The following is a 26,350-nucleotide window of genomic DNA, read 5'->3' as shown; positions in this document are numbered from 1 at the left end:
GTTAATTCAATTGTTTGTATAGATTTGTTTTTTTTTTTTTTTTTTTGTTTGAAAACCAACCACACAATTATCAATCACATTGAAACTAAAGCATTAACCAACCATTATTTTTGTATCTAATGAATGATAAATGGATGACGTTGTGATATTTGAAGCTAAACAATCAAAATCAATCATATGTTTCACCGTTAATACTCTTAGTTGTCATTTCATCGGTCTTGTTTGTTTGGCTCTGAGTTTAGCCAAACAAAACGAAAAAAAATTATTTGCTTTTCTATTTCTTAAAAACTACTTCTTCTGTGCTCTATTTTAGTTTTTTTTATTGACAATAACAACATACATACATACATTCTACAATGTAGAATAAATTGTATGTACCCACTATGTATTCTTTTCTTTATTATTTCTATTTCCTTGAGTAACAGCAGCATCATCTTTGGTTTTATTTGTAGATTAGATTTGATTTCCTCTTTGGGAAGGAATATTTATTTACTTCCACTTTGCTATTACCTTTCCAGAATAATTGAATTTTATTTATATTCTACTTTTTCTTTTATGTTTTATTACCTCAATGTCATTCTCAGTATTATTAATAAGAGCGCCACAAAAACACAATAAAAAATTGAAAAAAGCAGCAGAGCCAAACAGCAAAAACAAAACAGCTGTAGTGTGTGTTTTGTTATTGTTTTCCTCTTATCTCGGCCATATGATTTCATTTGCCGCTGTATTTTGTTGATGTTGGCGCTCTTTCTCTGCTGTTATCATTAACATGTGAGTGTTAATGATGATAACAGCAATTGCTATCCCCTCCCCCCTTTCCTACTTATGTAAACAATTTTAACAGTATTCTCTCTTTAACCGGCCAATTTACTCTCAGTATTAACAGTTCTAATTCTCAATGTGTTTTCCCCTACTGTTGTTGAAATGTTAATCTGTTGTCATTTCTTCAGTAAAAGTGTGGTGAAACGGGTATTTTTGTCCTCAGTTAGTCTAACGTAACGTAATGTAGCCGTTTATCGTGTAAGATTTTAGTTTATGTGGAATATTTACGATTTAAAAACAAGGTAAAATACAACTATGAGAAGAAACATTTGGTGTGTTCCCCTACACAAAAACTTTTCAAACTTATATATTGCTGATGGTTTTAGAAAAGAATTGTTGGTTGTAAAAATGTGAAGATTCATTAAAATTCGACCTGAAATAATTTTCTTTTAAACAAATCAACCGTGAAAATACTCATTTCACAAACTTATATAGACGTGCATTGAATGACAACGTGGTACAATATAAACATGAGCTCTTAAATTAGAATTGAGCTGCTTTCATTGATATGAAAGAAGTCTCCCATTTTCTTAGATGATGATGGGAAGACACCTATGCGTGAAATGAGCATGAGTTTGAAAGATTGATCAAATGGATGCTATGCTAAGTTTACATTTACGAAATCCACTCGATTTCAACTGGTAATTCCATAGCGCAAACGTCAAATGAAATCTCATCTGAAATCCATTGGATTTCATTTGACGTTTAACCTGTGGTAAATGTAAACCAAGCACTAGTAATTCATATAAATTTTGGGTATACAAACGTTATCATACGCCATGTTTATTATATCATACACCATGTTTATTTATTAAATCCCGTTATATGTATAAGTACTATTAGACACTAAATTATCGAAAAAATTTCATTTTTTATTTATTAGTAAAAAAAACTCATATTTAATTTCAAAGCGTTTTTTTTTAACCAAATATTTGACTTTATTTTTTACTCGTGTGTCCACACAAGAATTCATACGAAAAATATTTCTTAATCTTTTTTCGGTTGTCTTTCTCTTGTTTTTGCAATGAAATTTTAGACGAAATATGTAATTTTATACTTTTTACAGCTACTTTTTCTTTATGTTCTGGGGCCGCAGGCCACAGGCAGTAGAAACGCAGTTTTATTAACATTGTCAAGCCGTCGTCAATTAAAAGAACACCTACCTGAAGGAGTTTTTGGTTAAATCAAAATAAAAACAAAGTTGTCGTTGATAGTACCCTTATAAAATCAATTGAAAATATAAACTCACTTGCTAACCCGGGTCAAGCAAAGCAAGTATTAGTTTTTGTTTTTTAATGGTGGGTGGAACAGCAGCAGCAGCAGTAGCATTCTCTTAAATGTCGTCTAAAGTTTCCATGTAGTAGTCAACTCGGGTTACATCAATGAATGCCTAGCTACTTTTCAATGTTTAACTGCGCAGGCTGGGCTCCTCGTCGTCGTCATCGTCTTAATTTTTATGTCGCCATCATAACGCAAGTTTCAAGAAAACTGATATGTATTACGAACAACATCCTAATTGTTAGTAGTTTTGTTGTTGTTTTATGGAGCTGCGTGGACTTTTTTCTTCTGTTGTTTTTTAAGCCTTGTATACTTTTACTTGTTTCGTTCTCCTTTTTGTGTACGATCAGCGCATTCTTGAACTGATATTGAGGAGGTGTCTGGTCATGATGATAATTTGAAAATGTTTAGTGTTCTCTTTTTTCGAACGGGGGGATATTTAGAAAAAATGTTCTTACTCTCTTCTTTAATGAAACCTTAGACAGGGTTTTGCTTTCATTTTGGTGTTCTGATGATGAGTAGCTGACCAATTTTGTCAAGATTTGGTTAGTCGTCTTTCTTCTACAATCCAGTAAGCAGCACCAATTGCATTAATATTATTTCGACATTGAAGAAAAGGGATAACATTAATTTTTTTTAGGTAGCAATGTAAAATCGAATTGCGTTCACATCACATCTCGTAAATTTTCTGAAAATCTATTAAAAAGATCTGTATATGTATGAAAGTTAATCGCGTGTGTTTATGTATGTGAAAGAACCTTATTATTGGGGAAGAAATGTTGTCATATCGGTTGTCACAGAAATTCGTGAGCTCAAGTCTCTGGTAAGACGTATTATTTTAGTAAAAACAGCGTTTACACTAGTGATTTAATTGTTATATACACCTCTATGAGTGACTACTTATTTGACGAAAAAATATATGAACATATACAATAAATAAATCAATATATGTATCATGAGTATAGTATGTTTACATATAACCGAATTTAATAAATCCACTGGATTTCAATCGCCAATCCCATTGCGCATACGCCAAATTAATCCTCATAAAGAAGGTTAACCCGGTAAAAGCTCTAATGTAAAAATGGCGTTACATTCCGTGATTAATGTATTTGCTAATATTTTACAAAAAATGTATATGCATTTGTGGGTAGCATGGAGTTGTTGATGGACCATATTGATCCACAGTTTCTTATTTTTAAGGTTCCTAATATACTTTCCAATCGACTTGATGGTACTTTGTGTTCTCAGCACGAAATGTTACTAAATGCACATACATACACAAAAGTTCAATAAAATGAAGCGAAATGAGAGAACAATTTTAACAGTTGTTTGCTCGAAACTTGATAAAGGTTGCTAAAAGAATTTTTCCTAGCAACATTTAGCAAGTTCGATCAGCTGTTCTTCAATCAGATCTTAATGGTCAGCTGTTCATTATTATTTAATTTTTGTGGGAAAATACTACAAATATTGCAATTCAATATATCAATTAATTTTTATTTATTTCACTTAAAATTGAAGGACTTTTTCGCTGCTTTGGAATTAGTTTTTCTTTCCTACTTTGTAGCCAATGTTTTTGTTTTGGTAATCAACTGTTATCTTGCTAAAGTTTACTAAATGCTGTCTTTTTGATTTTTTCGCTATTTCCGTGTTAAAGAGTAAAATCTTTCTTACTCTCTGAAAATAAGTTACTGAGTAAATCTTACTGAAACAATAAAAAGACACAGCTAGGCTGACTTCCGTATTGTCAGTTGCTTTGTATTCGTGCATGAAACTAGGGGTTCATAAATCGAGTTCCATACTAGAGTAATTTTATGAAATTGCAGTAGTGAGGAAATCGATTTAAGAACCCCTAGTTTCATGCACGAATACAAAGCAACTGACAATACGGAAGTCGGCCCTATTTATTGATTGATATAACTGATTTGTTTTAACGTAATACTTATTTTGAAAACGATTTTGTTAAATTCGAAAAGCATCCTGCCCATCACCCGCTATTTTGCACGATTCGCATTAAAAGAGGCAGTGCATTAAATTTAATTTTTATATGAAATAATCAAAATTAGGGCTCGGTACATAAGAAGCCTCGCCGGATTTCTTGCTCTATTTCTGACATAATAAAAATAAAATAATAATAAAGAAGGTCCTTTCCTTCTTTATTCTTTAATTTCCTGTTCTCGATTTCTTTTTTTTCGAGTTTAGATATTGTCGTTGTTATTATTTCCATGATCTTTAAAGTCTTTTTGTAATTGATATTTGTTGAACTGAATGATTATGTTTAATATTTGGCCTGTTTCTTTACTTTTTAAAATAGTAAAAGTGGAAAAACATGGTATAAGTAAAGAGGTAGATTTAAATGGAAAAAAATCTATAGAACCCTTGTTTTTCCTGAATTCCTAAAACATCAAAATTAGTAAACACAAAAGCAACAAGTGGGGTTGTTTACAATACCAATGTTGAGCATTTTATAAAAAACACGAAAAATGAATAAAAGGCCAAGGTTTCTCCACATAATCGAGTTGTGCATATGATAAAATGTTTTTTTTTTTTTTTCAATGAAAAGCTGACAAATTTCTTCCATACAAAAGTTCTAAAAACTATTTCAAAAACCATTGAATTCGATTGCTTTTAAAATAGTTTGGCATATTATTCAAAAGCACACACACAAATGCTCTGTTCCAGAACCTGCAAGAAGCTACTACTTTTTACTACGATAACATTTTTTCCTTTATGTTATCGAAAAAATAGTAAAAATTAGTAGATTCTTGCAGTACTGGAACAGACCAATACAAAGATTGTGTATACTGTGTTGACGTTTTAGGTACAGTCGAAAAAAATTAAATTGACAGGAAGCTTTAGCTAACCTTTCTTATTAAACCATGTGGCAAAAGTATTAAAAGTCAAGTCATGTATCGTTTGCATGCTGTCCAAAGTAAGACTATTGGTCTGTTCCAGAACTGCAAGAATCTACTAATATTTACTATTTTCTTCGATAACATAAAGGGAAAATTGTTATCGTAGTAAAAATTAGTAGATTCTTGCAGGTTCTGGAACAGAGCACATGTTTATATTATAGCCTTTTGCAGGGTTAACCTTCTTAATTAGGATTTACTTGACGTATACGTAAAGGAATTGACATTTGAAACCCTGTGGGTTTGTTAAATCCACTTATATATAAACGTACTATAAGGGAACATTTGTCGAGTAAAAAGTTGTAAATCTTGACTTGAACGTAAAGGAACAGAGATATCATTTTCCATTTTTCAAAAAATAATGGTTTTTATTCAGAAAAAAAAAATTACCCCATGTAAACAAAATTTTCTAAAAGTTGGCATCTCTGTTAGAAAAATACCAGTCATATGGTTGATTCTCCTCTGTGACTTTTGCAAACAAAAGCAAAATATCAGTTAATATATTTTTAATGTTTTGTTATTGCAAAAATGTCAATAAACTTCGATTTTTTCTAATTCATTAAAAAATACTAATACGGAAAATAGAAAAAACAAAACAAGTTAAAAGTTATTAATGTTGTTGTTTGTCGATAATACAGGTTTGATTCTCTGCACAGAAAGTTCTCATGGTGAGCCCGCCCACTTTGTTATGAGAGTAAAAGCAGCCTTGTCCATTGATCATAAAGGAGTAATGTACCGTATAAATTCTTTGACAGAGCTTTTCAATAGATGTCATCGTGACACTCGTTTCAGTGAGAATATCAAGACTCCTCCAAAAGTAATATTGATATCATGGCACAATTACCCATGAATATGTTAAGGGATTTGAGATTTCATATTCGAACAGCTGGTGTGATACCACTACTTTGGTAATTGTGCCATGATTGATATATTATTTTGCCTGTCAAATATAAAGGCGGTTTTAAGTATTTAAGTGTTTTAATTTTCTTGGGATTTATTTTTAGTTTTCTAAAATTTTAAGGTTCAGAGATTCATTCAATTGTCACTTATCATCTTAACGCAAAGAACATCATAAATGATTTCCACATGTTTTATGATTCCAATAAGCCATGTACTGTAAATTGTAAATTGATTGAAATGGATACACATGTAGTTTAGCACGTTTTTGTTTTAACACCACAAACCACCCAGCCCAGACCATCATCAATAAATAACAACCGACACTGCTACTAAGAATTAAAAATTTTTTATTGACTTGGCAAATCGTATAAATACCCCTACAAAATCGCATGTCATTTCAAAGCAGAAAGCAAAAATAACAAATTCTACACAATACCTATGTAGTTGTTGTGTGGGAGCTATGACGTTTTTTGTATCTTCTCTTCTTCGCTTCGTTGATGTTCTATTTTTAAAATATTATTCTAAAAAATGTTTGGCAAATCCAAAAAAAGAAACACAGTTGTTAAGTTTTTTATCCAATTTATTTTGCATTAATTATAACTCCAATTAGGTAGCGGGTGTTTTAATATGATGTATTTCTAGGTCTTTTGTTATCAGAATGTTGCTTCTTCATTCTTCTTATAATTTTTTTATGTACAATTCATAATATTTCTTTACTATCGCCACCATTTGCTCTTCTTCAATAGAATGTTTTCGTGATCACGTCAACTGGATGGATGGTTGGTTGGCTGGTTATATTTAATGTGCCTTACCACTATATCTGCAACCGTTATTTGTACAATATTTCACATTAATACCTTATTTCCGGAGTATTTGGATGCCTATCGTTATTTTATTAAAAAGGAACTGGAAGTGACAGAGGAGTTAATTTTCAATATTTCAATTGTAGGGATCTCTTTGTGGGAATAATAACTTTTTGTTATATACTTACACATATGACTTTGCATTACAACATTACTGACCTAATAGTCCACTTCCCCAAACTAATAAATTGTGTTTTTGTAAAGTTTTGCCGCCAACTTCGTGTTCTCGATGCATTAAATGCCACCACTTGATCAACCCTATGCTGTGAAACGGAAATGACATGTATTTTCTCTCCGCGGATGTCAATTTTTCAATTAATAAACAGTTTTCCCCCAAGAGTTCAACTTATTTTTTATTCTAAATGACTTGAATTATTTATTTGTAACAAGTCATCAAGATGACTAATTTAGGGGACATAACATAACTTATAAACCAAATGTGTGCGATATGAAGGCCTTGAAATGTGGAAAGTAAATCTTTATATTAAATGATGTAACAAAAAGTATTAATTCTTTTTGCTAAATGTATTTCGTTTAATTTTCTTCTATACATACATACATAGGATACCAAAGAGATATTATTTTGGAAATTTTGATTTTTACAGTTCCTATTCTATTTCTATAATTCACTCTTATACTTACCCACAATTTGTCTCCTTCTCTTTACTTACAGATATAATGGAATCCTTAGGTGCTAACTTTAGAAATTAGGAAATAATTAAGAAAAAGAAATTACAACAACAACAAAGTCCCCAACAAAATATATCTACACAGTACAAGTTGCAACATTGAAGCACATCAAAATAACAATTTTAAGCAAACAATACGGAGAAGGATAGAAACATATTTCAAAATACACAAACAAAAGAAAATTTGAAATGGTGAACAAGTTCAGTCAACAAGATCCTAGAAAAGTAAACAGCAGCAATAATAGCAGCTATCAAAATAAATTTCAAAACAATCAAAGTTGATGCAGCATTGAAGAAATTATCTCCTTGTCTCCGAAACATAAGCTACACATCTCCTGCAACGTTAAAAAGGAAGGGAAAACTCCAACAAATTTAGATAAAGATAATAATTGTTTATAAGCAAAAACACACATTTAGAGTTATAGGAAAACTTAGTTTCAAAAACTAAAATCACAACAAAATACAAAGAATTTGTATTTAAAAAGAGCGAAATAAGAAAAGGAAGAAGGATACGGGATGGTTTGTTTGGTTTAAGAAATTCTCTAAAATTATCATAACAAAACACGAATATTTCTAGCGTCTTCGGATCTATGGAGATAGGGTAAAAACAACAAATTCCATTAAGCACAAACTTACTACACACTGTTTAAGAAACCCACCCTTCCCACAGAACGCAAGCGCATATATTTTTGGGGAAATCATTCAAGAAAAAAACAAAAACGACCAACTCCTCCACAGCCATTCTTACATAAAATGTCCAAATATTTTATCAGTACAACAAATGCAACAACTGCTGCAGCCAATTCCAACAATGCCAACATTATTTACCAATCGAATACAAGCAATGTGGGTCCAACAACAAACACAACATCAGGTGCGATACGCAAACTATTCGGTGATAATGTGGCAACAGGAGTCGGCAAAGTTACAGCGGCAATCTCAAGGAGTGGCACTACGACAAAACCCATTGCCCGTGTCTTTATGACACAGGCTAATAACGGCAACACAAACAACCAACAGCAACAACTAACAACAAGTGGTGGGACCTCCGCCTCCAACATGGCAACACATTTGTTGGATCATGGTTATGGTGTCACGATGACACCACCTAATGTTGTTTCCAATACCGTGGTAGTTGACCAACAGCAAGCAACGATTTTGTCATCATCAACTGTGACGACGTCGCCATCGTCTACAAATCAAGCAAACCTAAATAATTCAAATTCAACATCACCTGCCTCGCAACAACAGAAATACAAGTCTACAGATATGAAACAATATTATAAGGTGAGCTTTAACAGAATTGATTTTGCTCAAAATATGTATTTACCGGCTTCCTCTTATTATACTCACAGGTGAAGCGGCGCATTCCCATGAATGATAGCCATCCCAAAAAACAGGCCAAACAAAGTCTACAACATCAAACCGCCTATCAACAACAACAGCAGCAGCCGCAACAACAGCAAACACATCATGTTGTCACTACAGTGCGTTCAGGCAAACAACAGTTTCTGCAACAACATCAAACATCCTCTCAACATCAACAACAACAAATTGCTCTAAATTTTCCCACACCCTCACCCCAACCTGCCCGACCACCATCATCAGCCTCATCGACTTCCTCATCGTCAGCGCTAATGGCACCAAATTTTTTCTATAAACTTGGCGGCACACCCTCCACAAATTCCTCGCAAAACAATACGAATTCCGCGACCTCAGCTAAACGTACACCAGAAGGCAATCGTGCCGATACTTCCTTAGGTATTTTAACCAAAAAATTTGTTGACCTGCTGCAAGAGTCGCCCGATGGTGTGGTCGATCTAAATGATGCCTCAACAAAATTGTCGGTACAAAAACGTCGTATCTATGACATTACCAATGTTTTGGAAGGTATCGGTATCCTTGAGAAGAAATCGAAAAATAACATTCAATGGAAATGTGGCAATTCCCTGTTGACCTCAGAACGCTCGAATGACATTAAATTGGAAAGTGAACGTCTTGAACAGAAGGAGAATGAGTTGAATATGTTGATTGATCAGATACGCAATGAATTGCATGGCGAAATATCGCGTAACGATCAATTGGCATATGTGACGCATAGTGATTTATTGAATGTTGATCTGTTTAAAGATCAAATAATTATAGTTATTAAAGCGCCACCAGAAGCAAAACTTGTGGTAAGTAATGGAAAAACAAAACGTTTCGATTTTTTGATGTTCATTTGCATAGCTAACTTAAGATTTTTCCATGCAATCTGTATAGGCGATCTTGCAATATTTTGGTTATTTCCATTATTTTTGAGAGATTATTTTTAAATTATTAATCATGTATTGCCTTTAATTTATAAATATGTGTCTCGCTATGCCAAATGTATTTTTATAAACTTGACACAAGTTTGTCTGTAATATTCATCAAACGCACCACACGTACAATCCCAGCAAACCAAATGTCGGATGTCCGACACGTCTGAATAATTTCGGAAGCAACGTCGTTCGGATCGAAAATCGATACGATGCCGCTCCGACATTTCGTTCCGAAATTATGTCAACAACTTCATACAACTTTCGTTAAGATAGCGTTACGATTTCGGATTGGTTTGTTTTGCTGGGATGTTTGCTTTCTTTAATAGAATAAATTTCTATAATATATTTAGATGGTAATAATAGAGTATCCGTTTGTGTGGCCAGCCAACCAGCCAGACAGACAAACGTACGTACATTCAACATACACATGTACTTAAACTCTCAATTTAAATGTGAGAAATCATATGTTTGCTGTGTAGCAACAACAAAACGTTTCCTCTATAAACCCATTAAAATATCTTTAAAAAAACTTTACATATATCCGCAGACATTTTTCTGAAAATACACACTGACTGGCTAAACGATTGAGAATAGTAAAATTCGTGCCGATATCTTTAGCTATTGTCGCTGTTTTAGTCAAATCGGAAACATGTATTTAAGCAAAGCGCTTATCCACACAAAAAAGTTTTTGTTTTTCACATCGCCTATTCTTCTAGAATATCTGTGCGGTTTTCTTCGATTTGTGTAATTAATATGAACTGTCTTTTTGCTTTTACAGTTACCTGATTCATTAAATCCGCGTGAAATTCACGTTAAAGCCGAAAATAATGGTGAAATTAATGTTTTCCTTTGCCATGACACATCACCGGAAAATTCACCAAACTTTGGACAAACGGCGGCATTGGCCCAACGTCAAACACCTGGGGCCATACAACATCATAATGACCCACTCATTGATGATTTGGACCATTTGACACCCATGATGGCAGCGGAGAAAAGGCGTAGATTAGGTAAAACCCATAAGATATTTGCAAAATATGTTTGGTTGTAATTAAGACATTTCTGGGTTTGCTGTTGCCTTTAGGTTTACCCTCATCAACATATCCCACAAATGTACGTTCAGCTCAACGTAATCTTAGTAAATCCATTGAAGAAGCTGCACGCCAAGACTTATCGTTGGATGCCTACAGTAGTCAAGATCCACAAAATCAACAGGCAACCATTGTGACTGATGAAGATTTCAATATTTTCCCCACAATAACAAGACCTGTTATTACTCAAGTGGCCACAGATCACCACCAACAACAAAGAAGGCATGCTCAAGAACAATTGCATCAGTCCCAACAGCAACATCAAGAGGATGCCATGGTTTCTTCGGTGGGTATGATGGTGTGCCAGACAAATGCCCAACAGCAGCAGCAGCAGCAGCGGCGCATTACAGGTGATAGTAATCTGGATAGCAGTGATTCCAATCAAACAATTACGCTTACTAGTTGTCCCACGGGGCAAATCTCAACGAGCAATGCTCTAGCAAAGAAATCAGGTTTACGTAACGATGTTAATTTTATGGATTGTGCAATTGAACATCAAACAAGTTCGCAACATGCGGCATTGATAACAGGCAGTAGTACATCATCGTCATCATCGGCCAATTCTTCGTCAGTGTCATCACCACAGCATGATAGTTATGAATCAGGAACAGTTGGAACCACAGAAACAACAACAGCAACGTCCGCTGGCGGTCAAACTTTGCAGCAACAGCAGCATCACCACCAACAAGAACAACACCACCACCATCATCAACAGCAACATCTTATGCCTGCTGATATTACGCATTCGCCACAACTTTCTTCTCATATCGTTACAACAAATTCGAATTGTGGCAGCTCGTCCACAACTGGCGTCCGGAACGCACTTATTTCGGATACTGTTAATCTAAGTCCCACACCCTATAACTGTAAGTATTACCAAAAGTCATTGCAAGTGTGTTGAATACATTCTCCATTATCAGTGCGCTCAGTCAAATAAACATCACGGACAACAATTCGGAAAAGAGAGAAACTGTTTCAAAGACAATCGAATAAAAATTACTGGAATCATGCTCGGCGGGAGCTCTTTCTGTGGTTTGCGTTATTTTATCACCACATATGATTATCGATAGATATCATTAAATGCCAGAAATGTCAAATGTTATTTGTTTTATCACCAACAAACACATTTATGTTTCTTGGCTGCAACATCAACAACAGCACAACAATAAATCTTCAAGTAATCATATTTCATATTCGCATCACAGTCTGAGTTCTTGCTGAGCGTGTACGAAATTCCAAAGCATCATAAAAACGAGTATCATCGAATTTCATGAAAAAAAAAAAACAAACAACAAAGTGATTCATAAAAAATGTGTTTAAATTTTATTTTGTTTTTATTTATTATCACAACCAAATTCATCATCACTATCATGTATTATTTTATTTTTTAATTATATTTATTTCATATACATGTACATAAAAATTTTTCCAAAACACCATCCAAACCCAAAACGAGATTTCAGTCCAAAATTTGAATTTAATTTCTAAAAGAAAACTTTTGTCCCGCTTTGTTTTTCTTATTTTGAGTTTAAATTAAAATTTTTGTTATAAAGTGAAAAATAAAAGTGTTTGAAAAGGTGATCAATACTAAGTATGAATATTTGAATTTGAAAAGTGTTAAAATGTTTCAATATCTTCAAATTAAATAATGAAATGCTGTAGCATAGTTGTATACATAATTTTCAATAGTAATTAATTACATATTTTGTTCAAATACCAAGTATTGCCACTAAAAGTATTTAAATGTTTATGTAGATGTAGTCGAACGAATGGGAAACATCGATTTATAATAATATGCAAGATACTGGATGTTAGAAATTTGTATCTGTAGTGGCATCTCTAACGCTTTTTTGGTTACCGACAAAAATCGTTAAAATTGAAATGTTTATAATTTCGGCAATTAACGCAACATACTTTTCATTCATAATTTTGCGTTCTAATTTTACCGACTTTTGTCGGTAACCCAAAAACACGTTACAGAATTCCACTACTGGTCTTTAATAGAGTATCCTTACATGGCAAAGAGAGAAAACTCTCTTCGTAACAGTTGTTGCATATTCTGAAGGTGCAGTGTATTGGTGTAAGCTATTCTTTTGGGTCCTTGTGGTATTCAAAGTTTGCTATAACGACATCAGCTGGTAAAAAACAAATCTAGGTACAAATTTTAGGTACATATGTATGTGTTCACGAATTTAAGTACATATTTCAATACATTTTAGGAAAGTGTATGTTATGTAGAGTTGAATGAATGAATGAAACATAAAGAAATTGGAAAGAATGACTATGAAAGAAAACAATAACATATCCATACATAATACACGCTATATAAAATCAATCATATCAAAACAAAAAAAAAACGCGAAACTGTTTTAAAAATAAATTCATTTTGGAACTGAACTCTCGTGGGTCTGCATGGCACATACCACAAACAAAAATAATGGCATTGCATGTTTTTGTTGTGTATAACATTTTGTATTTGAAAATTTGTAGCACCATGAGATTCAGCTCTGGCATGAATTTCAAAGCACAATAATAAGGCACAAAAAACAACAGCAACAACAAAGAACATTACAATAGAATAATAACGCATTTTATACATTCTTAGCAATAAAATAATCAACAACTAATTAATTTGTGTTTTATGTTTTTCTTCCTTCTCTTTTCATTTTAGTTTTAGAAGACTTGCCGCCACTGATGTCCATTGAACCACCATTGGATGGTTATTATAATTTCTCGTTGGGTCAAACTGAGGGTCTTATCGATTTATTTCATGATTTAGTTTAAATTTAGATAGTAAAAAAAAACAAAATAAACTTGTATACAATATTTGTACACAATTCATTTTAAAGAAGAAAACAAGAAAAAATTACATATAATTCCCGTTTACCCAGCCCTCCTCCTCTCCCCTTGCTCTTTACCACCAAAAACACAAAAAATATAATTCATATATTTTTAAAATTTAAATTCAATCATTCTTTAGGTAATTATAATTTGAAATTATAACAAAGAAGAAGAAGAAAATATTTCCATAAAACAACAGCAAAACAAAGAAAATATGTTTTAAAATCATTTTTGTTTTGTTTTTGCTCTTATTTTTAGTAATTATTATTAATTACACACACACTTAAAATTTAGCTGAAATATGTTATATTAAAAAACAACAACAAGAAAAAAGTAAGAAATCACTATAGTCTGAAAAAATAAATAAATTTAATATTAAAACAAAAAGTTTTAAAACAACTCTGTAAAGGAAAACTATTTGTAAATTTCTCATTATAAAAAATCAGGTTTTCAAATTTACAAAATACTTCAAAATATTTGTAATTTTAATAATAAAAATACACATTAATCCTATATTAAATCACAAAAGGTCCTATAAAGAAAAACAAAACAAACAAAAAATTAAATAAAAATATAAAATCCCAATTACAGTGTAAAATAATTTTTTATAACTTACTTCAAAAATAGTAAGAAACCCCTAGAGTATAACAAAAAGCACATGGGTTGAAAAGTCACTGGCCCAGCTAGCAAAGAAATTATATAGAATTTTATTCAAAACCATTGTTTTCAGCAATAGCAACATAATCATTCCAGTGGCTTGCTTTAACATAATCCTCTGTTCGAATCATTCTCTCTGAGGGTATTGTAAATGTTCATGTATGTACATATATTGAAAAATATAGAGCATACATTAAAAACAGAGGAAATTTCACTTTTTTATTTAAACTTGTCAATCAATAAAATGTTTTTTTTTTTTAATATAATGCCCATGACTTTCCAACCGTGTCGCGTGCCGTGTTAAAAAGCATATAAATGTTTTTAAAAAACACTATGCAATAATCACATCAAGACTCTCCTTCTAAAAAAAACACTATTGAATGTAACACAATTTTTCAGAGTAAATTAAAAGAAAACTTGCAAATAAACTAACAACTTCTTTTTTGTTTGTAAATGAATCAAAATTAACTTTTAGTTCTTTGTTTTCAAAATTATTATTATCATTCTAATTATTCATTAAACATGCATTTTGTAAATTGTTCTTTTTTAATTATTAATTAATTTTTAGTAGGCTCTTCCTGTTTTTATTCACAATATTTTGGAATTCTTATTTTCCAAATTAATGGAAATGTTGATTTTACCGTTAACTCTTTTTTCTTTAACTGAAGTTGTAAATTTCCAAACGTATTAAACAAAAAAAGATGATTTTGTAAAATTTTTGTTAATTTTTTGAAGTTTAATTTTCATTTTTTATAAAAAAAAACAACTTTAGTTATGTTTGGTTTCTTTATTTTTTTTTTTTTCGAAAAAAAAAAACAATAATTATTTTTACACTGTATTTTATAAAAAAATATATACATATTTTTAAAATAAAAATATATATTTTGCGCATTTTTTGTTAATGTTTATTTTAATCACCACATTATACAATTAAATATAATTACAAAATATTTTTATTTTATAGTAATATTAATAAAAAAACAAACAACAAAAATAGTAATAATAAATTTAATTATTAAAACAACAACAACAGAATGAATAAGTTTTCGGAAATCCAACAACAACAACAAAACAACATAGAGCAGCAAAGCAAACAAACCTAAGATAGCAAACAAAACAACCACGAACCACAACATAAAATTAATTTAAAGAAAAAATAAAAATAAAATAATACTTATTTTAATGCTAAACGCTTATATTTTTATACATTAAAGATAAAAAATCAGAAATATTAAATATATATATAAATATATTTTGTTATTGTTAACAAATAGTAAAAAAAAAACAAACAATCCACAAAACTTTCCTTCTACCTTTCTCTTTTTATTGGGATTCTTCTCTTTTGGGTTTCACTCCTATATATTTGGTTGCAGTTTTGGGTATGTGCACCGATTTACTTTTGGTCTGTTCCCGTATTTTATTAAATGGCAAAAGTCGTAAAAGTGGTGAACGACTACCATATAAATTATGCTGTGTTTTGGCAACAACAAATCGGTATCACGTATAGCGTTGAAATACGAGAAAAGAGTCGTGACCTATTTTATTAACGACAGCATATAAAAATAAAAACAAATCAATTTAAAACGAATTTTCGGCGATGATTAATGAAATATATTGGAAAATGTATGACAAATTTTGTGTTTTTATCAGATGACAATCTTTCTATTGAAAATCTGTTAGAGTCCTTGTATAACGCTATCTATCGCTTTACGTTGTACATTTTTTAAATTTTGTCACAGAGACGATAGACGACGCGACATGGCTCGCGTTGCAATACGTTATCGACCCATGGGATTCTTCTCTTTGGGTTTCACTCCTATATATTTGGTTGCAATTTCGGGTATGTGCACCGATTTACTTTTGGTCTGTTCCCGTAATTTATGGCAAAAGTCGTAAAAGTGGTGAACGACTTCCATATAAATTATGCTGTGTTTTGGCAACAACAAATCGGTATCACGTATTGCGTTGAAATACGAGAAAAGAGTCGTGACCGATTTTGTTAACGATAGCATATAACAATAAAAACAAATCAATTTCAAAAGAATTTTTGGCGATGATTAATGAAAAGCAAAACAAAAAAAACATTGTTCCACAACATCCCATACGGGACAAGGGAGACTTCTCTCATATCAATGAGTGCATCCCGATTAATATTTAGCTCAATGATATGGGACCTACTGTTTATCGCCGAGTCCGAACGGCGGGTCTTAAGACACCACTTGTGGAGAAGTTTTTCAAGGCTGAAATACTCAGGAAATGTCGCCAACATTACTGAGGGGTATTTTGCCACCGTTGAAAAATGTTTGATGTTGCCTGGCCGGGAATCGAACCCACGACCTTCTGCGTGCAAGGCGGGCGTGCATACCATTGCACCACGGTGGCACCCAATGATTAATGAAATATATTGGAAAATAACTAAAATAAATAAAAAGCTAACACTATTCATTTTCGTATGACAAATTTTGTGTTTTTATCAGATGACAATCTTTCTATTGAAAATCTGTTAGAGTCCTTGTATAACGATTCAAGCAATGTCAATTTCTTAGTTCTTGTTCCAAAGATGATTTCAAACGAATTATTTTACAATTCATTTTTTTTTTAATTTTGTAAGACAACAAAATTGTCGTCATAAATTGTTCGTGATACCAAACAATTATTTTGATTGTAAAAACTGTAAGGTTGATTTTTCTTTTTGATTAAAAGTTTAATCATGATCTACTAACACTTCTATTAATTTTTGTTACCAAAAGAATTATTTAAAATTTGATATTTTTGCTTTTAAGTACGAATAAATTCATAATGCCAATCAGTCGTTTCGACACGTCAACTTGCAATTTTGAATACGACCGCCAACCGCAATAAGGGTGATTAAGTAATTAATTTGTCGTTCGATGTTGAACGACGAATAGAGAGCGAACAACTTTCGGTATGAACAAGGCATAAGATATAATGTAACAACAACAATAACAACATTTCTAGAAAAAATAAATACAGGTTGTATTTTCAATTCGTCCATTACTTTTATACGAAAGTTAAGAAGAACAACTACACTTACTAGATATGAAACTCGCATTGCTTCTTTTTTGATGTCTCCTTTCAAAAAACCCAGGAAACCTTCCTCGTCCGCACCATTTTGTGCAAGATTAGATGACAAATACTAAAAGTAAATGTTTAAGTTTATTATCAAGTCGCTAGCTGAAAAGAAGGCAACATACCAAACAAAATGTATGAACTGCCATCTCCATTTCTTCATTTTTCAAAAAATCACCATATTGGAATTCATCCTTTTTAGAAGATTTACACAAAAAACACATGTCCAACCTTCTATCTGAAGCAGCGTCAACTTTATCGCTGGAGCTTGTTACAATTAAATCTAAACTCATTGTAGGTTTTTTCGGTGCATCACTGTTATTGGAGTCGCTACTTAAAATCCTCGTTCTGCGCCTATGTGATATCTTAATATTCTCACAATCGGAATCACTGTCCTGTTCCGTTTCGTTCTGTGTGCCATCGTCACATAAGAGTCTTTCGACAATATTCAAATCTTCATTATCACTGACGTGACAAACATCAATTTCTTCTACCTCATTGTCATACAGTAATGCATTCTCGTCATCTCTATCGTCTTTTTGAAAAGCGATGGTACAATCTGCACAATGGAAACGACCCTTGCGGGGATGTGGTAAACATTGTTTGTGCATTGCAATCGAACCACAAGTGGAACATAATATTAAAGGATTTGCAGTGGATGTGTAGTTGCGTCCATTCTTATTTTGGCATTCCTTAGCTACACATTCACTCGGTCGCTCCATAAGTTCTGCAAATGCATTCGGTTCCAATTCCCAAGCTGCATCTCTGTAAATAAGTTTATACAGAATTTGTCAGGTCTAACCATACTGAAACTTGAGATCTTATTTTTATAATACTAGACCAAGAAATATTCTTATTTTTCTTTCTTTAGTCGTCTCAATGCTAAGTTAGTCGGAGACCTTTCTGTCCATTGTGATCATCCATTTTGTAGGTGGGGAAAATAAAGTATCTGTACAAAGATAAAAACGGAGAAAAGGAAGAGATATTAAGGGGTAGGTAATGAGTAAATGTAGTGGATTCCCAAATCTATATTTTATATGGCAAATAGTTAAAACTCTACCACAAAGAAAATATTGGTCTATTCCAGAACGTGCAAGAATCTACCTACATATTTTCGAAACTTTTACAATTGTGCTCTGTACCAGAACCTGCAAGAAGCTAGTATTTATTACAACGATAAAATTTTTTCCTTTATGTTATAGTAAATAAATAGTAAAAATTAGTATATTCTTGCAGTACTGGAACAGACAATTTGTTATTTTTTTTATAAAAAATAGTTGATTCATACATTTTTTTGTATGTTATTTTCACAATAATCATAACCGTAATAAAACAACCCAATTGCAAATGTATACTTGCGGAAGGTTTTTCACATTCTCACCCTAGGGCGAAATAGTGGAAGTTATTGAGAACTCTCCCACAAGTGAATACTTATAATTGGAGTGAATAAAAATAATTGTGATGCTACTCAACTCAATAGTCTTGACTTACGTTATGCACTTTTGCTTGCAACATTGAGATGTAAATAAACATATTGTACATCCATTTTTAATTCTCTTTCATTCGATAAATGCAAGAAATCAAAAGAATAACAATGGAAATATTTTATTTTTTCAAAATTTTGTTTTATTCGATCGATTACATAAAATCACCGGATTACATTATTAATCAACCAATTATTCTTAAGAAATATCTAAAAGTTGTGTATTTTTGTTTATTTTATAATAAAAATATTTGAAACTAACTACTCTTAATAAATCAAAATGTTACGTTTAATGAAAACGAGATGACAGAAAGTAAAGGAGATGAATCATAATTTGTGTTTTATTTGCATGTTAAATTTTAGATCGAACCTTAACCGATATAAATGTATAAATAATATATGCTGACTTCCGTATCATCAGATGTTTGGCAAATGACTTCAAATGTCTGAAGCATTGTGTTTGATAACGCCTTAATACTTAACAAATGAGAAGCTATGTATTTGAAAAGGTCACAATTGCGCATTTTTAAGGTAAGCAAGCATGACAAAGCAGGTAAACAGCAAACATGTATAACTTGTATTTCTGATGTATTTAGTTGCATTTTCGAGTTGTGCAACTGAAATATTTTGACGAAGTTTAAAAACTACAAAGCATCTGACGATACGGAAGTCAGCCATATTCAGATATAAGCTGTGTTCCTTTACGTTAAAGTTTCTTCAAGTTTTACCATTTTTAACTCGGAAAGAGAGGAGAGAGCCAAAATGGATTTCTCTTTTACTACTTTCTGCTCTGCTTTCAGTTCGATTGGTCAACTGCAACTGTGTTATAGGAAAAAATGGACCCGTTTTGGTTTCATATTCATGTATTGTCAGTGTGCCAAGATTCAGTTCGATTGGTCAACTGCAACTGTGTTAAAAATGAGTTACTAGATTTGACTAAACGGACAACAAAGCAAGTTAAATAAACACTGTAAAAAACCGACGGATGGGAAAATAGTTAAACTAATTACGATTCTGAAACCTTTTTGTCGTTACCAAAATAAATCAGAGTATAATAGAGTCTCCGCCGGTAAATACTCGCTTAGTTGGCTCCGTTATTAAATGATCAGCTGATTACCAATTTTCTCATGTATCATTCGTAAACAGCCTCAAACCGTCAGGTTTGTTTTGGCTATTCATTTTTATTCTTGTTCTTGTCGTTTCAATGAACTGTTATTCACCAAAATGAACCAGTGTTCTTTTTATCAGAAATTTTATTTTGTCTCCCTAATTCCTAACAATTTTTTGGAACAAAAACACATTTCAATTTCATTATAAATAATATAATAACATAATAATAATAATATAATAACATCTTTCAAACTCCTCTAGGTAGGAGTGGGCCAAGGAGAGCGCTACTCTTTCGCATTAATTGTCAAAAAAAGATTATAAATAATGAATATCTTACCAAAAAAGAGATGGCACGTTCGGACGAAGGATAATATAGCTCGCGTTCGACGAGATGAAGCAGCTGCACGTGAAGAAGAACGCAAAAAACAGGAAAAGCTAGAGTTTGCGGTAGGATAAATTGCAATGGCCAACACCGCTATTTCCATTTCCATGATATTTTAAACGTTTATCATTTCTTTTAGGAAAGTGAATCTCGTATCAACTTTTTGCGAAAAAAATCTGGACTTCAAGAGAAACACAGTGATGAAGTTCCAATTCCACCCACCAAAGAAGACGAGGAAGCTAGCTCAAGTGGTGGCCAACATGTTAATCTCTTTGCCGACTATAAAAGCCATGTCAAGACAACGAATAAAGAATTGGAACGGGAAAAGAAGGAAGAACAAGAGAAATATGAGAAAAAGATAGGCTATTTAACATATCTGGGACAGGACACCAATGAGGCACTGCGTTTAAAGAGTTGGTATGAAGTTGCTCCCAAAAGGATCGATGTCGGTGAAGAGCGAGAGTTTGTGGAAAAGGATTTAAGAACGAAACACAATCAAGATCCCCTTACATTTATTAAAGCCGTTCTGCCACCAGAGCCTAGTGCAGAAAAAAGGAGGTCCGTGGGGTCAACGCGCAAAAGTCAAACGCCAGTTCTATCACCCGAAAAAGGCAAAGACGAAGGTAGTGATACAAAAAGACATAAAAAACATAAGAAAGAACGAAAGAAACATAAAAAGGAGAAACATAAGAAGCACCACAGTGAACACAAACAGAAGAAAAAATACAAAGATCGTCAAGAAGAAGATGCCTTACAAAAACGTCTAAAACTCGAGCAGCTAAGAAAGGAAAGACTGAGAAGGGAAATGGTGGAAAAGGCCAGGCAGGAGGCATTACTTGCACCCAAGGAAGTGAAACAAACAACTGAAACCCCAGCAATTCCCCGTGTTGTGCAAAAATACAACAGTCAATTTAATCCCGAATTGGCAAAACAAAATATGAATTAAATTGTATTGTACATTTGTTTGCATATAAATTTAAGCACAGAAAAATTCCTATATCACTCCATATCCTTTGCACAACGGAAGCCCAGATTTCCAGCTGAACTATCAGCCGTATTTTGTGAACGTGCTGCACATCGATAGCGATAACAATATGATTTGTGGCAAAGATATGATCCACCTTTTTTTACACGGCTAGGATTTGGAGCGGTATCACCTTGTGTCCACAAATCTTGTGTCCATTCCCAGACATTGCCCACTATGTTGTGTAGTCCATAAATATTTTGAGGAAATTTATCAACTGGACAAGTTGTTTCATAGCCATCTTCTTTTGTATTTCCATCAGGGAATTCACCTTGCCAAATATTTAACCTAAAATGGTAGACAATGAGCTTGGATTATTTATGAATAATTTAAGCACATTCCATTTAGCTTACCAATGTTCTTGTTTTGGCATTAGTTTGTTTCCCCATGGAAATAGCTTTCTCTTCTTGCCACCTCGACACGCTACTTCCCATTCGGCCTCAGTGGGTAATCTTTTACCGGCCCATTTGCAATAGGCTACAGCGTCGTTCCATGATACATGTGTAACTGGATGATCTTCCAAACCCTTAACATTGGTGCCTATTCCAAGAGGGTGTCGCCAAGTGATACCTTTTACTTTATACCACCAAGGAGCAGCAGCGACACGGAAGTCTTCCCATTCCTTTTGTTCTTCGGTACTAAGTAAACTCTTAAAAAGGAAGCTATCACCATATTTCTCAGCTTCAGTAACATATTTTGTTGCTTTGACAAATTCTCGAAATTTTTGATTGGACACCTCAAATTTATCCAAATAAAAATCTCTGATTTCCACTAATCTTTCGGGAGATTCGTGATCCTCGGGGAAATGAGGTTCATCGGTACCAATCAAATATTTTCCACCAGGAATTAGGGCCATATCCTCATAATTTGGCTCAGGATAATAATCTCGGTAATGTTGATTATTTGTTCTTGCCTTTTGTTGACATACCTTCGAATCTTCATTAGACACCTCATTTTCTAACTTAATAGCTTCAATAAAATCCTTGTTAGGTTCCCGGTCTGTTTTACCACAACCGCAATCCAATGTTTGGGTTGGGAATGCGCGCGCAATGACCAAATAAATGAGAATTATACGACCACCAGCCATTGTGATTGCTTTGTGTATTTAGATCAAAGTAAGTTTATTATTATTATTTTTTTGCCACAACCAGAGGAAGAATGGAAATGAACAAATATCTGAAAAGAAGTTGTTTATAGAAAAAATAGGACGAGGAACCCGTTTTTACAATTTCACTCAATCATTTATCAAACATCATTAAACAAACAACGAACAATAGAGTGAACCAACAGATAGCAACCAAAAGAAGCCTTTGAGCAGCATTGTTTACATTGGGGGGCAGACAACGAAGCCGACCGATTTTTTCGGCTCGCTCGCTCACGTCTATGCAAGGCAATCGGCGGAGGAGCGCCGACTTATTTACCGACTCGCGGCTAAATTTCATTTTATTCAACATGTAGTTCAGTAGTCACACGCGCAAAATTTGGGAAAGAGCGGGGAGGAAAAAGTAGAGAGGGGTTCTTTCCTCTCCGCTCTCTCCCAAAAACTCAATTTACTTTACCGAAAATTTTGCGCGTGTGACTACTGAATAGGGGGTTATTTATCATGAATGAATGGGCCGATTCCGTACAGCGAGGCGAGTCATCCCAGCAAACCAATCGTACCGATATCGTAACGAAATCGGAACAAATTTCGGACGTTACGTCCGATATCTGATCAGAAATCGTAACGATATCTTAACGAAAGTTGTATGAAGTGGTTGACATAATTTCGGAACGAATTGTCGGAGCGAAATCGGATCGATTTCGGTCAGAATTCGCAACGAAATCGGAACAAAATCCTTGGGAAATTCGGAATTCGAATTTCTTCCTCCGAATTTTCGTACAGATTTCTGAACGATTTCGGAATAATGTCGTATGAAAATCGGAGGTACCTTCCGAACTTTCGTAAAGGTTTCTGAATAATTTTGGAATAATTTCGTATGATTATCGAAGGAAAAAAATTTTTCTTTGATGCCTCTTTTTTATTGATAATTTTTTTTTATTGGAAGATTATAATTTCAATGATATCTAGTGATTTTCACTGTTGTTATCATTTTGTAGTTATAGTAGAACAATGTAAACTTTGTGTACGAATATGTTGAGTCTATCAGCACTAGCTTGAATTATTATATGTTGCATTTATATTTAAAATATTTAAAAAATGTATATGCGAATTTTATAACCAACCATTTTGTTTTTCGACAACAAACTAAAATGTTACTTTTTAGATATATACAAAAGGTGGTTGTTGTGCGAAGGGAAAATTGTTTCCGACATATCGATCCGAATTCGTAACGAAATCGGAAGAAAAACATAAGCAAATTCGAAGGGAAATTTACTTCCGACATTTTCTCCGAAATCGGAACGAAATCTGAACAAATTCCCCTACGAAAAATCGTATAGAAATCGATACGAAATCTGAACGATTTTGCTTCCGAAATTGTTTCGATATGTCGGACATCCGACATTTGGTTTGCTGGGATGTCGCGTCGTCTATCGTCTGTGCGACAAAATTTAAAAAATGCACTACGTACAGCGATAGAAAATAATCGTCGATAACAAGTTATTTTTATTTTATTTTTATTCGTTAGTAAAAATGAACGGCGACAGCTAATTTGTTGTCGCCGGAAAATGAACATTACGGCGACAAAATTTGACGTCGTCGTGCGACTTTTGCCATACGTAATGGAAAAATTGCAACTGGCAACGCGACACGACTCGCCTCGCTGCACGATGGGGCCAATGGCAGGTTTTTGAGGCAAAAAGTCATTTTTTCAAGTCAGCGATTGAAATCAAATAATAACGGAATTATATTCTTAACAATTTCAAACCTCCAAAACCAAAAAATTACAATCTGGCAACGACCCACGGCGACATGCCAAGCTGTCAAAGATGTCATAATTATGATTCCGTTTATTTCTGACATTCAGTCGTAATTAAACAATTTAAGTATTTTGGCGCCAAAACCTGATCTGTTGATATTATATATTTTTTAAAAATGGAAAATACGGGTAATGGTATGTAAATTAAGATTATTATTAAAAGTGTAAATGTAATATTAGATGTGGTCAATAATTTGTTGTGTCAGTAAGTGATGGTTTTTGATGTAGTCTGTGGTATCGTCCATGTGTTCTTTGGAGTATAACTTTCGACTTCAGGGTGCTTTCTCGTAAAAATATGTATCTGGTGAAAGGTGACAATGTCCGCTAACAGATTTTGAGAAGAATTTTTGCGTATACTTGCGAATAAAAAAAATGTCAACTTCCAGATTTCGTAAAACTTAAAAACTTTGATATTTTTAATTTTTGGTTGGAAAATCAGCGAAAACCTAAACTCCTTATAGAATGGATTTCTGCAAAATTTAATCGAGGTGTCAAAGACAACTTCATGACGGAAGTTAAAAAGCAAATTTATAATATTTGTGCACGCCTTAACCAAAAATGGATAAAAAATTGGAGGTCAAAAAGTCGTGTATTACAATTTGAAAGATTATGGTCAGCTGGCGACACAGTATTTACGCTAGAACAAGGTAATGATAAAAAGAAGAGAGGGCGCCCTAATGTGGATTATAGTGAAGGAGGAAAACTTGCTTCGGAAGTCTGCTATGAACACGGCAACAATACCAAACCCTTGATTCATGCCGCCTCTGTTTCGGCCAATTTGTCAAGAAAAATATTTAAACTATGTTCTCAAGGAAGTTCGGTATCAACCAACTAAATTGAGAAAACAATTAACTTCGACAGAGAACATTTATGAACGATATATCCAAATCTGAACCGATTTCAATATGATGTCTCAATAATGTTTTCTAGACCAAATTCCGTCATACACTTTAAATTTCATCACAATTGGACATATATAGCGTGATTGCTGCACGAAATACCTAAAATCGGGTGAAAATATATATGGGAGCTATATCCAAATCTGAACCGATTTCGATATAATTTGACATACTTTTTTTTCTAGACGTAATTTCGTCACACATTTTAAATTTCATCGAAATTGGACAGAATTTGCGTGTTTGTTGCACCAAATACCTAAAATCGGGTGAAAATATATATGGGACCTATATCCAAATCTGAACCGATTTCAATATAATTTAGCAAAAATATTTCTATACCAAATCCTGTCACACGTTTCAAATTTCTTTGAAATTGGACAGAAATTGCGTGTTTGTTGCACGAAATACCTCAAATCGGGCGAAAATATATAAGGGAGCTATATCCAAATCTGAACCGATTTCAAAATAACTTGGCAAACTTATTTCCAGTCCGAATTCCGCAACATATTACAAATATCATCATAATTGGACAGAATTTTCGTGTTTGGTCCATCAATTACTCGAAGTCGGGCGAACATATATATGAGAGCTATATCTATATATGAACCGATATCAACCAAATTTGGCAGATTAGCTTCTAGGCCGATTATAAACATCTGCACGAAATTTTGAAGGTCTAGCTTGCCCCTGTGATTTTTTGCCTCAAAAGCATATCATCGGCCCCATCGTGCGCTGTACGGAATCGGCCCAGAAATTAATGGGCCGATTCCGTACAGCGAGGCGAGTCGTGTCGCGTTGTCAAATGCAATTTTTCGATTCCGTATGGCAATATCGCCTGACGTCGTCAAATTTTGTCGCCGAAATGTTCATTTTCCGGCGACAACAAATTAGCTGTCGCCGTACATTTTTACTAACGAATAAAAATAAAATAAAAATAACTTGTTATCGACGATTATTTTCTATCGCTGTACGTAGTGCATTTTTTAAATTTTGTCACAGAGACGATAGACGACGCGACATGACTCGCCTCGCTGTACGGTCTTTCCGCTATTGCAACTTAAGGGAGAAAGTGAAAAAATTCACGG

At 33.2% G+C, this 26,350-nt stretch overlaps 4 protein-coding genes across 6 annotated transcripts in view; 2 read left to right on the top strand and 2 right to left on the bottom strand.

Moving 5' to 3' along the window:
• Positions 1 to 14,067, top strand: part of E2f1 (E2F transcription factor 1) — a 32,148-nt gene extending 18,081 nt beyond the window's left edge. For 2 of the 3 annotated variants that reach the window (XM_073988806.1, XM_073988818.1), the window contains exons 2-6: positions 7,449 to 8,751; positions 8,820 to 9,641; positions 10,546 to 10,777; positions 10,852 to 11,724; positions 13,530 to 14,067. In XM_073988806.1, the coding sequence (XP_073844907.1) occupies positions 8,218 to 8,751; positions 8,820 to 9,641; positions 10,546 to 10,777; positions 10,852 to 11,724; positions 13,530 to 13,642 (2,574 nt within the window). In that variant the 5' untranslated portion in view covers positions 7,449 to 8,217 and the 3' untranslated portion in view covers positions 13,643 to 14,067. Of the gene's footprint in view, positions 1 to 5,561; positions 5,681 to 7,448; positions 8,752 to 8,819; positions 9,642 to 10,545; positions 10,778 to 10,851; positions 11,725 to 13,529 lie in introns of those variants that run through there. The other variant, XM_073988810.1, reaches the window with a different exon arrangement.
• A 1,110-nt stretch (positions 14,068 to 15,177) lies between these two features.
• Positions 15,178 to 18,361, bottom strand: LOC141405044 (uncharacterized). Its single transcript, XM_073989016.1, has 3 exons — positions 18,346 to 18,361; positions 17,572 to 18,211; positions 15,178 to 17,513 (listed from the first exon to the last, which is right to left on the bottom strand). The coding sequence occupies exons 2-3, from the start codon at positions 18,166 to 18,168 to the stop codon at positions 17,163 to 17,165; spliced, it is 948 nt and encodes a 315-aa protein (XP_073845117.1). The 5' UTR covers positions 18,169 to 18,211; positions 18,346 to 18,361; the 3' UTR covers positions 15,178 to 17,162.
• Positions 18,362 to 20,124: 1,763 nt separating this feature from the next.
• LOC141405052 (leukocyte receptor cluster member 1) lies at positions 20,125 to 21,418 on the top strand. The gene is made up of 2 exons (XM_073989028.1): positions 20,125 to 20,486; positions 20,561 to 21,418. Exons 1-2 carry the CDS (start codon positions 20,364 to 20,366, stop codon positions 21,365 to 21,367), a joined length of 930 nt encoding a protein of 309 aa, XP_073845129.1. The 5' UTR covers positions 20,125 to 20,363; the 3' UTR covers positions 21,368 to 21,418.
• Positions 21,332 to 22,756, bottom strand: LOC141405040 (formylglycine-generating enzyme). The gene is made up of 3 exons (XM_073989002.1): positions 22,734 to 22,756; positions 21,799 to 22,621; positions 21,332 to 21,733 (listed from the first exon to the last, which is right to left on the bottom strand). The coding sequence occupies exons 2-3, from the start codon at positions 22,530 to 22,532 to the stop codon at positions 21,421 to 21,423; spliced, it is 1,047 nt and encodes a 348-aa protein (XP_073845103.1). The 5' UTR covers positions 22,533 to 22,621; positions 22,734 to 22,756; the 3' UTR covers positions 21,332 to 21,420.
• Positions 22,757 to 26,350: the final 3,594 nt, after the last annotated feature.

Source organism: Musca autumnalis, unplaced genomic scaffold (genome assembly GCF_047663935.1).
Source record: "Musca autumnalis isolate F117 unplaced genomic scaffold, ASM4766393v1 scaffold_1, whole genome shotgun sequence".
Lineage (NCBI taxonomy): Eukaryota > Metazoa > Arthropoda > Insecta > Diptera > Muscidae > Musca > Musca autumnalis.
This window is presented reverse-complemented; position numbering and strand designations above follow the sequence as displayed.

Bases quoted from the DNA above. Each gene is read 5' to 3' on its own strand.
- LOC141405044 (XM_073989016.1), bottom strand. From the start codon at position 18,168: ATGGAGCGACCGAGTGAATGTGTAGCTAAGGAATGCCAAAATAAGAAT. The intron at 17,514-17,571 runs GTATGTTGCCTT...ATTTACTTTTAG, and splicing joins CAGTTCATACATTTTGTTTG to TATTTGTCATCTAATCTTGC.
- LOC141405040 (XM_073989002.1), bottom strand. From the start codon at position 22,532: ATGGCTGGTGGTCGTATAATTCTCATTTATTTGGTCATTGCGCGCGCA. The intron at 21,734-21,798 runs GTAAGCTAAATG...CTACCATTTTAG, and splicing joins ATGCCAAAACAAGAACATTG to GTTAAATATTTGGCAAGGTG.
- LOC141405052 (XM_073989028.1), top strand. From the start codon at position 20,364: ATGAATATCTTACCAAAAAAGAGATGGCACGTTCGGACGAAGGATAAT. The intron at 20,487-20,560 runs GTAGGATAAATT...CATTTCTTTTAG, and splicing joins AGGAAAAGCTAGAGTTTGCG to GAAAGTGAATCTCGTATCAA.